The sequence below is a fragment of the Trachinotus anak genome, unplaced genomic scaffold (genome assembly GCF_046630095.1).
Source record: "Trachinotus anak isolate AG129_WGS33_773 ecotype Australia unplaced genomic scaffold, CSIRO_AGI_Tana_v1 ptg000004l, whole genome shotgun sequence".
Lineage (NCBI taxonomy): Eukaryota > Metazoa > Chordata > Actinopteri > Carangiformes > Carangidae > Trachinotus > Trachinotus anak.
In genome coordinates, this window is record NW_027273855.1 from 3,862,139 (window position 1) to 3,875,361 (window position 13,223).

Here is a 13,223-nt window from a genome sequence, read left to right on the forward strand (position 1 = left end):
TAAATAAATATGTAGGTCCTGGCAGAACAGCACCTTGATCCAGCATCACACAGTAACTGTGTCTCAGTTCAGGGGCCCCATCCTTCAAAGGACGTGGTCTATGAAGACGTAGCCTTTGTAGCCGTCACTGACTGTGAAGGTCGACCATCGACCTCTGAAATGAGACGGTCTACTCTGCGGGTGATTTCCTATTTACTCTCGAGTCTGCCTTATTCCCTCTTTGAAAAGTGATTCCATAGTGATTCATCAGTGGTGTGCAATGAATCTCGAGATAGGTAGAAGAGTCCACCTGTTGGGTCCTTCGTTGCCCCTTCGTTGGGAAACAGAGGACGCATTCTTAGCCGCCCTTGAAGAGGTGCAGCCTTGTCTGCGCGATCTGTCTTCAAGTGCATCCTTCGAAGGATCCTGAACTGAGACACAGCTAGTTTTAACGTCATAAGTTGACGGGGTTCCCTTTAGTGCTGGTCTCATATGTTAGTAGTTATGATACTAATGTATCATATTTAACAATCTAATGAATTATTGATTCAAATGCTTATGAAGCATAACATTAAAATGAGTTCAAACAAACGCGTGCAGCTTGAATTCATATGCAAATCTTTTATTTTGTGCTGTTTGCCCTGATCACTTGCCCTCCCCCAGACTCATTCCAACAAACTCCCTATAGCACAAGCCCATGTTGTTTTACATTTTATTAATAGCAACATCAGAGTACTAAATGTACAGAGGACGAATCCAATGAGAATCGCATTTACAGTGCTTGCAAATACAGAGCTTAGTAGTACAAGAGTAACCAAATCAAAGTCACCTGGAAATCGAAACGTTTACCAATAACTACAAAAGGAAGAGATGTGGTTCATAAGACACAAAATAAAAGTTATACAACATTTAGCCGTCACAGAGACAGACTGGAGTCCCTTTTGTGGAGGTGTGTTGCGTTTTTGTTTGTGTGTGTGTGTGTGTGTGTGTGCATGCGTGTGTATGTGTGCATGTGTGTTTGTATATACTATAGTCATAGGTCTTATACAAAAGTTAACAGAGGTACTCATTGATATATTAAACACAAATATAAAAAGTTTAAGAGTCACAAAGTACAAACTCTTCATTTTTATGGCGACAACACAACTCGAGTCAGGTTCTTTCATGGTAGGTATGAATTGTGATTGTAAGTCAGCTTCAATGAACAAACCACTGTGTGTGCCCATGGGAAAATCCCTCCCCTCCCAAAAACAACAACAAAAAAATCCTTTACTACTTCCTCACCCTTAAAATTGACAGTGTATGCATGATATTTCTGTTGTTTTGTTTTGTTTTTTGTTTGTTTGTTTTTTTTCACCTCCGTTCCCTAATATTGATTTTAGGGAACAACCAGCTATGGATCGATATCTCCCTGTTCTCCCCAATGTCCTTGCAGAGTCACTCATATCAGCCCTACACTTTGTTCTGAAGGCATCGCACAGAGTCGGAGGTCCTCTATGCAAATCAACTGCCACTACGGCAGATTTGGGTCACACAGCTAGTCTCCATCTAGCAGAGGGATTATGGGAGATTTGAGATGTTGCAAAGAGTTGTTTTTCTTTTTTTTTTCTTCTTTTTTTTTCAAGTCTTTGACTGTATTGATAAGCACTGACAGTGCCTTAGCTCTTGTGAATAGAAAAGTAAAAACATGACCCGAGAGGAGAGTCGGAGCCCTCCGCTTTAGATACAGTAAGCGCACAGTACGTGATTTTTTTCTGAAACAATGAGGAGAAGCAGAGTGAGGAGCTACAGTTTTCTGATGGCTAAAAAATGGATTCAGTAAGATACATATCATTCTGTGAAGATAAACTTTGTTCTTTCCTCTGAGTGTAACTTGTCATTATCAAATCGAATATTTTCTTCTTCCTGCTGAGTCTCACCTTGCAGTTTTTATTTATTTATTTTTTTTAATTAATATCACGACCACGTTACCATCAATACCAGCTGTGAAACATGTTTCTAATCAAACACCCTAAGGCAATGATTGAACTGAGTCGATACATTGATTCCTCTCCCCTCACGCAAATGCTTCTGATGATTTGGAAAAAAAAAACACACCTTGGCCTTGGAGATGTTCAGCCAGCATCTAATTCAAACAACACATATGTCAATAAGTTCCACTCTGTTTGTCTGACATGCAAACAGGAATCACGGTCCCTGCAAACGAGCGTGCAGTGCATCCTTCATCTTGACAGGAAAAGCCTCGCTGATTGATAAGCTTGTTTGTGCTGAAGGGAGCATAGGTTTGGTGGGTTGCTGAAGAGACGGAAACGAGAGCCGCAAAATATTCATTCGTTGTGAAAAAGGCATGTCAAGTCTTTGGTGCAAGCCCCCCACCCCACCCCCCCGAATGTTCCCCCCTGCCTTCTCTTGCGCTGCTCTCAGATAATGTTTCCTGAATCAAATCTGACCAGCGGAGTGGAATCATTTTCCTCTCTCTTAGCTATAATACGCCACACTCATCAGCTATTCTGAAATATAAACTGAAAAGGCAAGAAAGCAGTCAGGCATTTCCTTACATATCAGTTTGATTTCAGACGGAGGTAAAAGGAAGGAGGCTGATGTATGCCGATGTTTCCTAATATATATCATAGCTGCAGGTTACATTTTTCCTTGTCTAAATGTCCTTCAGGAATGCAAAGTGTATTGCTTTTAGCGCCCTCTGTTTTTTTTATTGAGGGCTGCTAACAATGCAAACAAGCTTTTTCAAGGCTAACTGAAGTAAAAGAAACCTTTTTTCCCCACAGTATGAAACACAGAGCGAAGTTCAAAATGTCAATGTTTCGTTCCATTGAATAATAATGTGATTATGTAGGTTTGATCAGAAATCAGTCCCACACACATCATTTTCCGCTCCGTATAAAATTTCAACAATTTTCAGTAGGGTCACACTGATGTCTGACAGTGATTGGGTACAGCGTTATCAGTGCAGAAACTTGAAACTTTGATGAAACAGAAATTCAGAGAACTAGTATGGTCAAAAATGGTCAACAGCCCAAATTTGTAAAGGTGTGTGGTGTAATAGGGAACAACTTCATGACACTTCAGCACAGTCTTCACGATGGAAGCTTAAAGGATAATTCAGGTTTAGTGCAACTTGGGTCTTGTTCAGGAGGCCTATCATGCCTTTCAGTGATTACAGAACTGTACGCCTACTCTTCACTGAGGCTATACTGTATGTAATGCTAATGTCAGGCAGGTGTACTGTTTTGGTCTCGTGTGTATGATTTAACCCACGTCATAATTACTGAGATATTTCAGTCTGCACCAAACTGAGCAGACCACTACTGCTGCTAGCATGGCCAAGAATAAGGCCAAAGTCAAAATAACCCAAAATCATCCTTTAAGAACTTAGTCTCATCTTGACATTTCTGAAACACACTGTAAAGCAGTTCCATTAAAAAGGAAAATGCAGACAAAGCGTACTTCATGTACTGTCTTCTTTTCACAGTTCTTTCTGGAGATGTCTTGCCCTGATTACTTCACATCCTCATAAATGCTAATATTGGTTTTTCGCAGTCGTTACAGTGAAGTTATGTGAAAATCATACATTTTCTGTGGCAGTTGTTAAAGAAGGATGAAAATGAATGCAACCCAGAATAGATCAAGTTTAGTTGGTTTCTTGGCAGCTACTGTTGGTTATGGAACAATGTAGATTGGAGTTCATACATAAAAATGATGTTTGAGAACCACAAGTCCTTGGTTTCCCAGCCAACCATGAATACAGCAGAGCCCAAATTATGATCACAACTCCTCCTCGAACCACTCAGCACTGTTTCTTTCAGACATACCACCAGGTAATCTCTCTCCAGTCTCTGAACTATTGCAGCGTCTACTGAAGTATTATACTGGTTAGCTAAAGATATAATACAGGTACTGCTTGAAAGTGCAGGTAGGAAGCTTGGCACAAGGTTAGTTTTGTGTTTTGAAAGAAATACTGTAGTTACACATGTAAACAAAGACACTATCCCCGACCTAGCTGAAACCTTCCCAAAAATGGGAGAGGTCTTGAAAAATAGAACACACCTGTACACAAATAGAAGCAAATATATAGAAAATACATTTACACGTGTATAATATACAGTAAGTTTTTGTAACCCTCTGACTAGTAAGATAACACTCTTCATTCAAAAAAATATATGTTATGTCAAATAAGTAACTCCGTTGCCTGACGCACACGTGAGGCTGAACTGGTATGGGTCATTCATGAGAGTGGTTTTCATGTTGTGAATGGGCAAAAGCAGGAGTTTTGCACCACAGTGTTTTATCCTGGGCCATCTCAGCACTTCCTGAATGGCTCACATTTATCGATACGGACCTCAGTGGGACAACCTGTTCTCTTGAATCCTGCAAGGAAGCAAGCGCATTCCCTAAAAAACCACCTACGCGAATCACTGGAGCTCCACTGTCGACGGTCGCAATAAAACTCCACCTTTTTAGTCTGTACATATTGCTGTCTGCAGCCAAAAACATTTACAATTACAGAATTGTATTTGTGCTTTGTACAAACCCACAGCACAATAAAAGGTAGATTCAGAGGCGGCTTCCTCAAAAGCTTCATAGCACAATGGTAATCTGTCTTTCAGAGCTTGAGGTTGATAATAAAATTATTGGTGCAAGAAAGCTCTTAGGAGAGCTCTACCTTCCTTCCTGACCACGGAGGTCCCTCACCTTGACTTAAGAGATAGTTTAAACCAATTTGGCAGCGGCTGACTGGCTTATCATAATCCCCTTACTTCAACAATACACTGACGGAGTGTTTTCGGTTTTTGAAAGAACAAAATGAAAGTTCCTTGTAGGTATGTTTCGTCTTTTTGCTCTGCTTCCTCTGGCACAAATTGTGATTTGTGCACAATCTCCCCCAACACGCTGGTTGTGATAGCTGAAATTCTGTAATGCTAGAAGTATAGAGTGGATCTGGCTCGGGAGAGAGCCAACTAACCCTTATCACTCATTCAGTGAGGGAGTTCCTTCCTTCTTACATCCTGCATTTAAAACCCATGATGCTGATCATTCTGATCCCGAGGGGAACCCACTCTGCAGCACCTCTATCACAGCTTGTTCCTCTTCAGTGTCAGCTTCAAAACCTTTATGCTCCATTTTCGACAAATTGGTTCATGTTCTTCTTGACTTTCTAACTTGAATACAGACTTTTAGGTTTCAAAGATAATTTGTCAAAAGTGAACCAATCTGGGAGCTGGGAGGGGGATGTTCATTTACTATCTGTGGAGGGATTAATTTTTCAATCTCATTCCTATTTATGCAAATTATCACATGAATTATTTGAACGCTAGGCTCAAATTGAATCTATTCCACCCTGTTAGCGTTGCAGCTCAGATGTGAATCATAACCAGTCATTAGAATTTATCCCAAACAGCTGCTGAGACTAAGACCAACATATAGTGTGCAAGAGAGCTCGACAGACCTGAGGCAGTATGAATGTCCTGTCCAGCTCCATGCAGTCTGTTGTCGCTGTCTGTACTCAGTCTGTGCGTCAATTTGCTGCCATTGGATTCAGTGAAGCTACGAGCCTGCACCACAGACACCTTTTGAGTATTTTTCTGTGAACAAATCTTATATAATAAGCAGTTGGCGCAGGCGTTGGTTTGTCTTGCACCAGGTGTATTCAGCTTTCTCTTTTCTTTGTTATAATCTCAGCTCGGGTGGGAGTATTTAATTAACAGTGGTGAATCCCAAGTGCTTCAGACCTCCACTGTTAGGGCTGTGGCAGACTCTACTGTGTAAAAAAATAGACATAACTATTCTGTTTTTAAAATGGGACCTGTAGAAACGATGTTTTAAAATCAACTGTTCCATAAAGCATATACCGTTTCCTTTTTTTTCCCGTCCATCTTCTCTCTTCTTCTACTAATAGAATAGTGTTTCATATAAATATCTTTTGCAACACATTTCTTAAAACTATTTCAAAACATATTCAAATACATTTGTAGCATTTTTTAACTTTCACATTTCTTAAAAAAAAAAAGAAAGAAAAAAAAATAAAAATAAATAAATAAACAATGCAGTTGGAGTCAATACAGGGTTAATATAGCGCTCTTTGTTTAGTCCATCAGTTGTTGTTGAAATGTCCTTCTATCCAGGTTGTGGCACATAGTGGCATTATTGGCACATTGTTCATAAATACAGTTCGTCTTCCACCCACAGCAGCTCCTTGGGTTCTTTTTTCAAACGTCAAATGTTTTTCCGTGAGACATCTGTGACGACCACAGTCTTGTCCCACACATCCTGTAAATATACCTATATATAATCTATATCTAAATGACTGTACGTTCCTGGAAATATGGAGTGGCAGCGCTGTGGCTGCTCTGCTTGTCATCTCTAGAAAAATAAAATATCTTCACCAGTGTCCAAAGAGTGATCACACTACTTTACAAAAGAAGCTGTTTTGTGTGTTTCTCGTTTCCGACTGGATCCTGTAGAGATGCGGAGAACAAAATCACAATTATCCCTCATTGTGAGCCCAGAAAACAATCACTGTAACACAAATGGGATTTTCAAAGCTAGCCTACCCTCCACTCATGTTAGGGGGGAATTGATATCCAGAAAAACATGCAACCCAGGGCCTTTCTCAAACCAAATGAAACGCTGTACTGAGAATCTGTATTTCTAAAGCCTGCTGTTACGTATACATAAGCCTAAGAAATGCATTGGGTGTGTTGAGATAATAAGGAATCTTATGTCTTTTAAGACAACAGCACAGGGAGCACGCTGTTGAGGGCTGTGCTGACTGAGACTAATGTGTGTCCAGACAATGGAGAGGCGCTGTCCTCTCAGTACGCTACCTGCAGGCAATCTATTCCTTTTAAAATCTGGGTCAATAGCAGACGATACACCCCCCCCCCCGGGCTTCCAGCAACACTGTGGGACCAGAGCATGTGCTTAACTTTCACGCTTTGAATTTCAAATGCAGGCCATTCTGGCATATATGAGCCATGCATAAAAATGTGTCACAAGTCAAGTGAAAGTGCGTCTATACTCTGAGAAATGTTCCAAACAATGTGTAAGAATGAAAGAGGGAGTATAAATATTAATGATAAAGTTTCAGATATGAAGAGAGAAATCATTAACTGTGAGCATATAGTTCATTAATACTGATACATATATCGTTAGGCTCTTATCTCAACTACAGACCTCTGATACTGCACTGAAGGGGATTTCTAAACCTCTTTCATCACTGCACAGAAGATGGGAAAGGAGCATAATCATGTCACAAATAACAAACATATGCCAAGTTCCCCTCTATTCCCAAAGTGGGGCAGCGTCACCACAGGGATCGAGGTGGCTACGGCTCAGATGATGATTTGCAAGGGGACAGAGTGGCACAGTACCCACCAGAGCGTGATTTCAGGGAGTCTCTTCCACCCACCGGAAGTGAACAAGGCCTTCAGCTCGTCAACAAGAGATCTCGAACCATTTCTCTGACACAAAGGCCACAGGAATGAGTTGTCTTTCAGTGGGGGAGGGCCTACAGAGAGACATGCAAGACGTTAGTGCGTAAAGTAGACTCATTCTGATGGATATGATGCACTCATCTTATTACATCAACATTTTTTCAATAGACATTACACATCCTCCGAGGACTAATAATCAGCCTCAGTCAGCACTGTACCACTGGTGACAGAGGTAATCACACACTGAGACCTCTACTTCTCGTAGGAGGTCCTTCCATCCCTCCATGGCTTTAAATCGATAAATCCAGACACTTTGGACTATTTACTCTTTCCTTCCCTTACTGCCAGCATAGTGAATCTCTTACAGGGTTTGGATTCACAGAGTAAGCTGTGACCATGGAGGCCCCTGCAGCGCAGATGACTGCTGTTATCCACTCAGACAGTAAACACTTTACCAAGCTTATTGTCAAAATGATAGTTTAACCCAACAGTAGGCCAGAATTCTGTAGAAAACACACCTGCCCTGTGAGTTAAAATGATGAGGAAGGACACATCATCATCCTCAGGCAGAAACACAGAGTGAAATGCAAACACACCACTGACCCACCAATGTTTAGCCTCTTGCAGCGCAGATTGACTGGGTTGGTAAACATGGACATGTTGTACAATTTACTGAAATCACACAACAGGACTACAGGGTATCTGAAGTTCAGTTTTCAAAATGTATACAGTGAGTGTGTGTGTGTGTATATATATATATATATATATATATACATATATATATATATATATATATATACCTTATGTCATGTCTGCTATTTGAAATGCTGTCAGAGAGATCTTTTGGACAGATCCCATTGCCCTACATCTATAAACTGACTCATTACACAACATCCAAAATGACTGGTAGCCTGAGCGTGCAGAGGGACAGCGCTCAGGCAGCTCTCCAGGTGTCGGGCAGATGGACGAGGAATGAGGCGAAGGACAGCAGCATTAAAGGCGGCCAATGTATGTGTTGTCATACTGAAGCTGACTGTGCTTCAAACACACCATTCACTTCAATGTACTCTTGGGTATCTGTTTGCATTGTCATCTTTTTTATTGCTTTATAATTTCATGCTGAATTTATTAGAATGTTTACGCTCCCAAAAAAAAAAAAAAAAAAAATAGTGTAGAAAAACAGTAGATATTGATTTCTTAACACAATCTGAATTGATCGAGCGCTGCTGCTCAGCATGGGGTTCAATAATACGTGGGCCATTAGACTCTAATGACTTGATAATAACCATCATGATAATATCTATAGTGGGCATTAAAGGATTCAACAGTATGAATTTGTGGCACAAACCTTCCTGGGCCAGCGCACCTGTTTCCATTGTATGCAGTCTTGTAGACGGGCGTCTGCTGAATCATCTCATCAGTGTAGATGGGCACAGCAGTCCGAACGCACTCATGTGAGCACTGCAGGCTGTCATTGTAGGCAGTGAAAATGTCCACCTTGCTGGGCACCCGGGCTGGGGTGAAGTCTGTCAGGTTTTGGCAGCTTTCTTCCTGCTGGTGGATCTTGCGCTGATGGCTATTGTGGCGACCATTTCCCGACTGTGCACAGCTACAAAAACACGCACCAAAGACAAGAAACAAACATAAAATCATACCTTGTACCTTTGATCGTCTATCAGGATTTCTGACAAAGAGGGAGTACAGTAAAGTTAATGTTTTCATGAGTAAATAGTAAAGGAATCTTTCCTACCAGTTTTTAAGGACGAGTGTTGTGATCAAGGCTGCGATAACCATAATGAGAGACACAGTGATTGTAATTATCTGGTGAACTGCCAAACCTGCACAAACACAGAAAAAAAACACAAGAGCAGAGAATTACAATCAGTTTGTGGAGGAAACGCTTCCACTCCTGTTGTTCACAGCGGAGAGCCGTGCACTTCATTTCTCTTTCGGTTCTGAACCGTACAAACCCACCTCAGCACCCAAAAGTGTCATGGGCGGCTCGCATAAAAAGTACAGAATGATAACCCAGAACAATTTTGCTCTTCAGTAAGTATTGATGACAATGTCATCCACTGTTATTCATAATTTAAGAGTGATATGAATTATTCCATTACAGTACAGCCAGCTGTAATGGATGGCTAAGTTCTAGTCAGAGTTTTCTCTAAGTACGTACAAAACTTATTCTTATATCATTAAAAGAAGGAAGTAAACCCAAATTAATATAATGTATGTTTTTTTTTCTTATTCATTATCTCTATGAATACTGAGTCCTAATTCCTAAAACAGCATAAAGACCTTTTCTTTTGTCAAGCTGCTCCACCAGCAGCCCCACACACTAAGAGCCAGTGCGCTTGTTATACCCTTCATTCTCCACAATGGGCTCTATGGTATCTCTGCAGATTTTGCCCTAAGGCTTTTATTTAAACATTAAATAAGATCAAATTATTTGATGTGGTGTATCAAATACAATATTTGATCAAAAGATGATCCTGACAGGAAGTCTGCTTTGAAAATGAAATGGAGCCTTGTAAAGGAACAAGGATACACACAAATGCTGAAAGACAATCAGAACAATATGAAATATCACATTAATGTGAGTCAAACTTAAAGTGACCAACCTATAGTGCACGGTTGTACATTCCTAGCACATATCACTGCTTGTTTTTTAAAATATACCATTCACAGCATCTGTTTTACAATTCTGGGTTGATATAATCTGATTTTAAACTGATAACAAACTAATATTTCAGAATTACAAAATGCAGAAACCGTGTCATTTTAGGTCTTAAGAACCTATTGAAAGCTGCAGTAGTTGAGATTTTGGCCAGTTGGGGGCAGTGGAAAAAGCTGAAAGCACAACTTCTGAGGGGTAGCAAAACATTGTGGTGAACATGTTTGAAGAGTTGCCTGTTTACATATCCAGCAACAGAGGACATAAGTATTTACTGAGAATTGTTTCACCTGTTAAGAGACTCTCTTTGTAGCACTGTTTTGGTCTCCACCAACGCCTGAGAAAACGCTCAGGCTCTTGCTGATAAATGCATGACAGCTTTCTCACTGAAAATGGCTAAAAATATGGATGATAATGGAATTTGTGGGCAAAAAGCAGCTCTCCTCACATCATACATTCATTCATTCACTCATTGTAAATACATATAAAAGAGGAGTGTGGCTTTAACTGTAGATGCCCCGTTACATTCTGAGAAGGCTTATTTATTTCATTATTTCTGTGGCAGAGAAATACTCTAAGCATCTGAACAACAGTAAACAGTAAACAACTCCAGCCAGAGTCTCTCCACAGGTCTCAAGTTCAATTCTCTTCAAGCACATTCCTACTGACTCTTAATATTCATGATACACTGGGCTCTTGAAGATCTGCTTGCACTTGTCCGCCCACTCCTAGAAATGATTCATTACTGGATTTATTATTGGAAAAAAATTAAAACCCAATTATCTTGCTATCAAAAGGACAGCAGGGCCTCTGGTTGAGAAAATGACTGAAGCATCTACGTATGAACAATGAATAGTCGGGAGAGAAGAAACTCTTGTGAGGTTTGGTGCATTTCGTTGATTGTTGTTGTTACATAAACCCACCTACCTCTGTACAATCACGAGTCAAACCAGAGTGATGAAAACCAAGCATTCAGAATTCCACACACTTGTTGCATCTTCCAGGTATGGAGTTTAAAGCCTTGTTTTGCTAAACTGAGCAAAGCCATAAAATTTTGAGTAAACTTTGAATGCAGTCTTTTGCTTATGCACTGCATCTTTGCCAGATTACAGATATGAATGTGGACCAAATGTCCTCTGCCTGCTCCTTTTGTTCTGTATGACTAAAATACAAAAGCATTGTTCTTATTTAAACTCTTAAGACTCCCATGTGTGCTGATCTCTCACTTTTGCCAGAGGACAGTAATCCACAAACAAAACTGTGCTGTACATGTCTAAATTGGGGATTAGTGCAAGTCTGTTGTGTTGTGCCGTATGGTTAATGTGTTGTGTGTTTGTGCGTGCATGTGTGTGGGTGAGTGATAGAGCATGAGAGCGACTGGGACACAATGACACACTGCAGCAGGTGACATGCTGCAGGAGGAAAAAAAAGGAAAGCCGTCGTGATGAAAATGCCCACGTGGGCCTTATACATCTCACCTCTTCATCAGCCAGCTGCCTAGCTGCTGATCCAAGCCAATTTGTCTTCGGGAAGGCTCAAAAGGAAGTGCTGCTCAGTCATTTTGGAGAAGCACATGGTCTCTCCTCTGCCTTCCTGCTGCCTGGACAGCCTTGGATAATAAACTTCTGTGGCCAGGGCCGTGCAAAAGTCGGGCCAGGTCAACCTTGGATTAATGATATCTTTGGCCAGCTCAGGGAAGCTTTAACTTACCAACGCAATCACAGCCCCTTTGCCACGGCAAAGGCACATTAACTTATCTACCAAGTCATTTGCATTTCTCTCATGTCCCCTCTCTATCCTGTGTCTCCCTCTCGCTCCCTCCCCTGTTGACGTCAAGGCCGTTCAGTTGAAAGTGTGCAGTTATAAATTAACATCCGTCCAGGTTCAGGCATAATACAGCTTGCCCCTGACCTTGATCAATAGCTGAAGTCTCTGCTGAGAATTATTTCATTTTACATTAATGTCAGAGTGAAAGGGGGCACTTCCCTCTCAGTAGATTTCAAATCCAAAGCTGTGCTTGGTAAAATTTGTCCTCTACCACTACAACTGATTCAGTCAGATTAAGAGTGTTAGGCTGTCTTCTGTCCCTCCTCTGCCCAGATGAGGGAAACAAGCGAAAGTTATGAGTAAATTACAAACTGTCATCAAGCGTGTGCAACTTCAATTGGTGATCGTGATGTAAGTGAACGCACCATGCTTGCTTAGCAGCCTTGCCAGTCTTACACCGGAGGAATCCAGTTGCTCAGTCAGTAAACATGAGCACGCTGTGTGAAGTTTACTGATGCTATATTTCATGTTTTCAGAGTACTTAAATCTAAATAGCTAATTAGGATTTCAGAGCCAAAAATATGCAGACTTTCCTGGTGCAGCTCCTTAATGAAACAAATTAACCCAAGAACGCAAGGTCCTGAAACACAAACACCAACATTAAGTCCATTATAACCTCATTTTCAGGGCAGTACGATTAAGGGTGCGGGGATAATAGCGCAGATAATGACATGGGTGACAAATCTGAGTGCAGAGGCCAGTTCTATTTTCATCCACAACTGCCAGTTGGAGGGAGGAAAATTTGGCCCGGCTATCTAAAACTCATTGTATCCTGGCAGCCAGGTTGAAAAATCACCTTTGGCAGTCACCTTGCTTTAGAGATACCCAGTTAGGTTTTGTTTGGTCAAATCACTGCCAAACAAAAAGAGGCTGAGAGGGAGATAGATAGAGAGAGAAAGGGACAGAAAAAAGGAAGAGGTAGAAAGGGATACGCAGAAGAGGGGACAGCTAGCTTGTGACCTCTGTGGCAGGAGGATTAGAGCCCCCATCACAGCTCTCAGCAAGGAATAAATGAGATTTTTTTTGGCTTCTTGGACCTGACAGTTTGATGAACATGTCAAAGAAAAGAGAAGCAGTTAGATAAAACCTCCCCTTGGTACCTGCTGTCAATAAAAGATTTAAAACATAGACATGTAAACACAGCGTGGCATCGATAACTGTGTGTGGCAGGTAATGTCTGGTTGAAAATTCACATTATATTCGTATAAAATATGCATTCAGATAACCCCACAGTGTGCAACCTGCTCAACAGCAGACAGATAAAGTTAGTGACTAGCTGGGGAACATAAAGT

The 13,223-nt window shown here is 41.0% G+C and overlaps 1 protein-coding gene across 2 annotated transcripts in view; it reads right to left on the reverse strand.

The window, feature by feature from the left end:
- Positions 1 to 585: 585 nt before the first annotated feature.
- ajap1 (adherens junctions associated protein 1) overlaps positions 586 to 13,223 on the reverse strand; it is a 50,289-nt gene continuing 37,651 nt past the window's right edge. Inside the window, exons 3-6 of one of the 2 annotated variants that reach the window (XM_071475313.1) lie at positions 9,181 to 9,268; positions 8,797 to 9,039; positions 7,372 to 7,504; positions 586 to 6,452 (exon numbers count right to left, since the gene is read on the reverse strand). In XM_071475313.1, the coding sequence (XP_071331414.1) occupies positions 7,432 to 7,504; positions 8,797 to 9,039; positions 9,181 to 9,268 (404 nt within the window). In that variant the 3' untranslated portion in view covers positions 586 to 6,452; positions 7,372 to 7,431. Of the gene's footprint in view, positions 6,453 to 7,371; positions 7,505 to 8,778; positions 9,040 to 9,180; positions 9,269 to 13,223 lie in introns of both variants that reach the window. The other variant, XM_071475312.1, reaches the window with a different exon arrangement.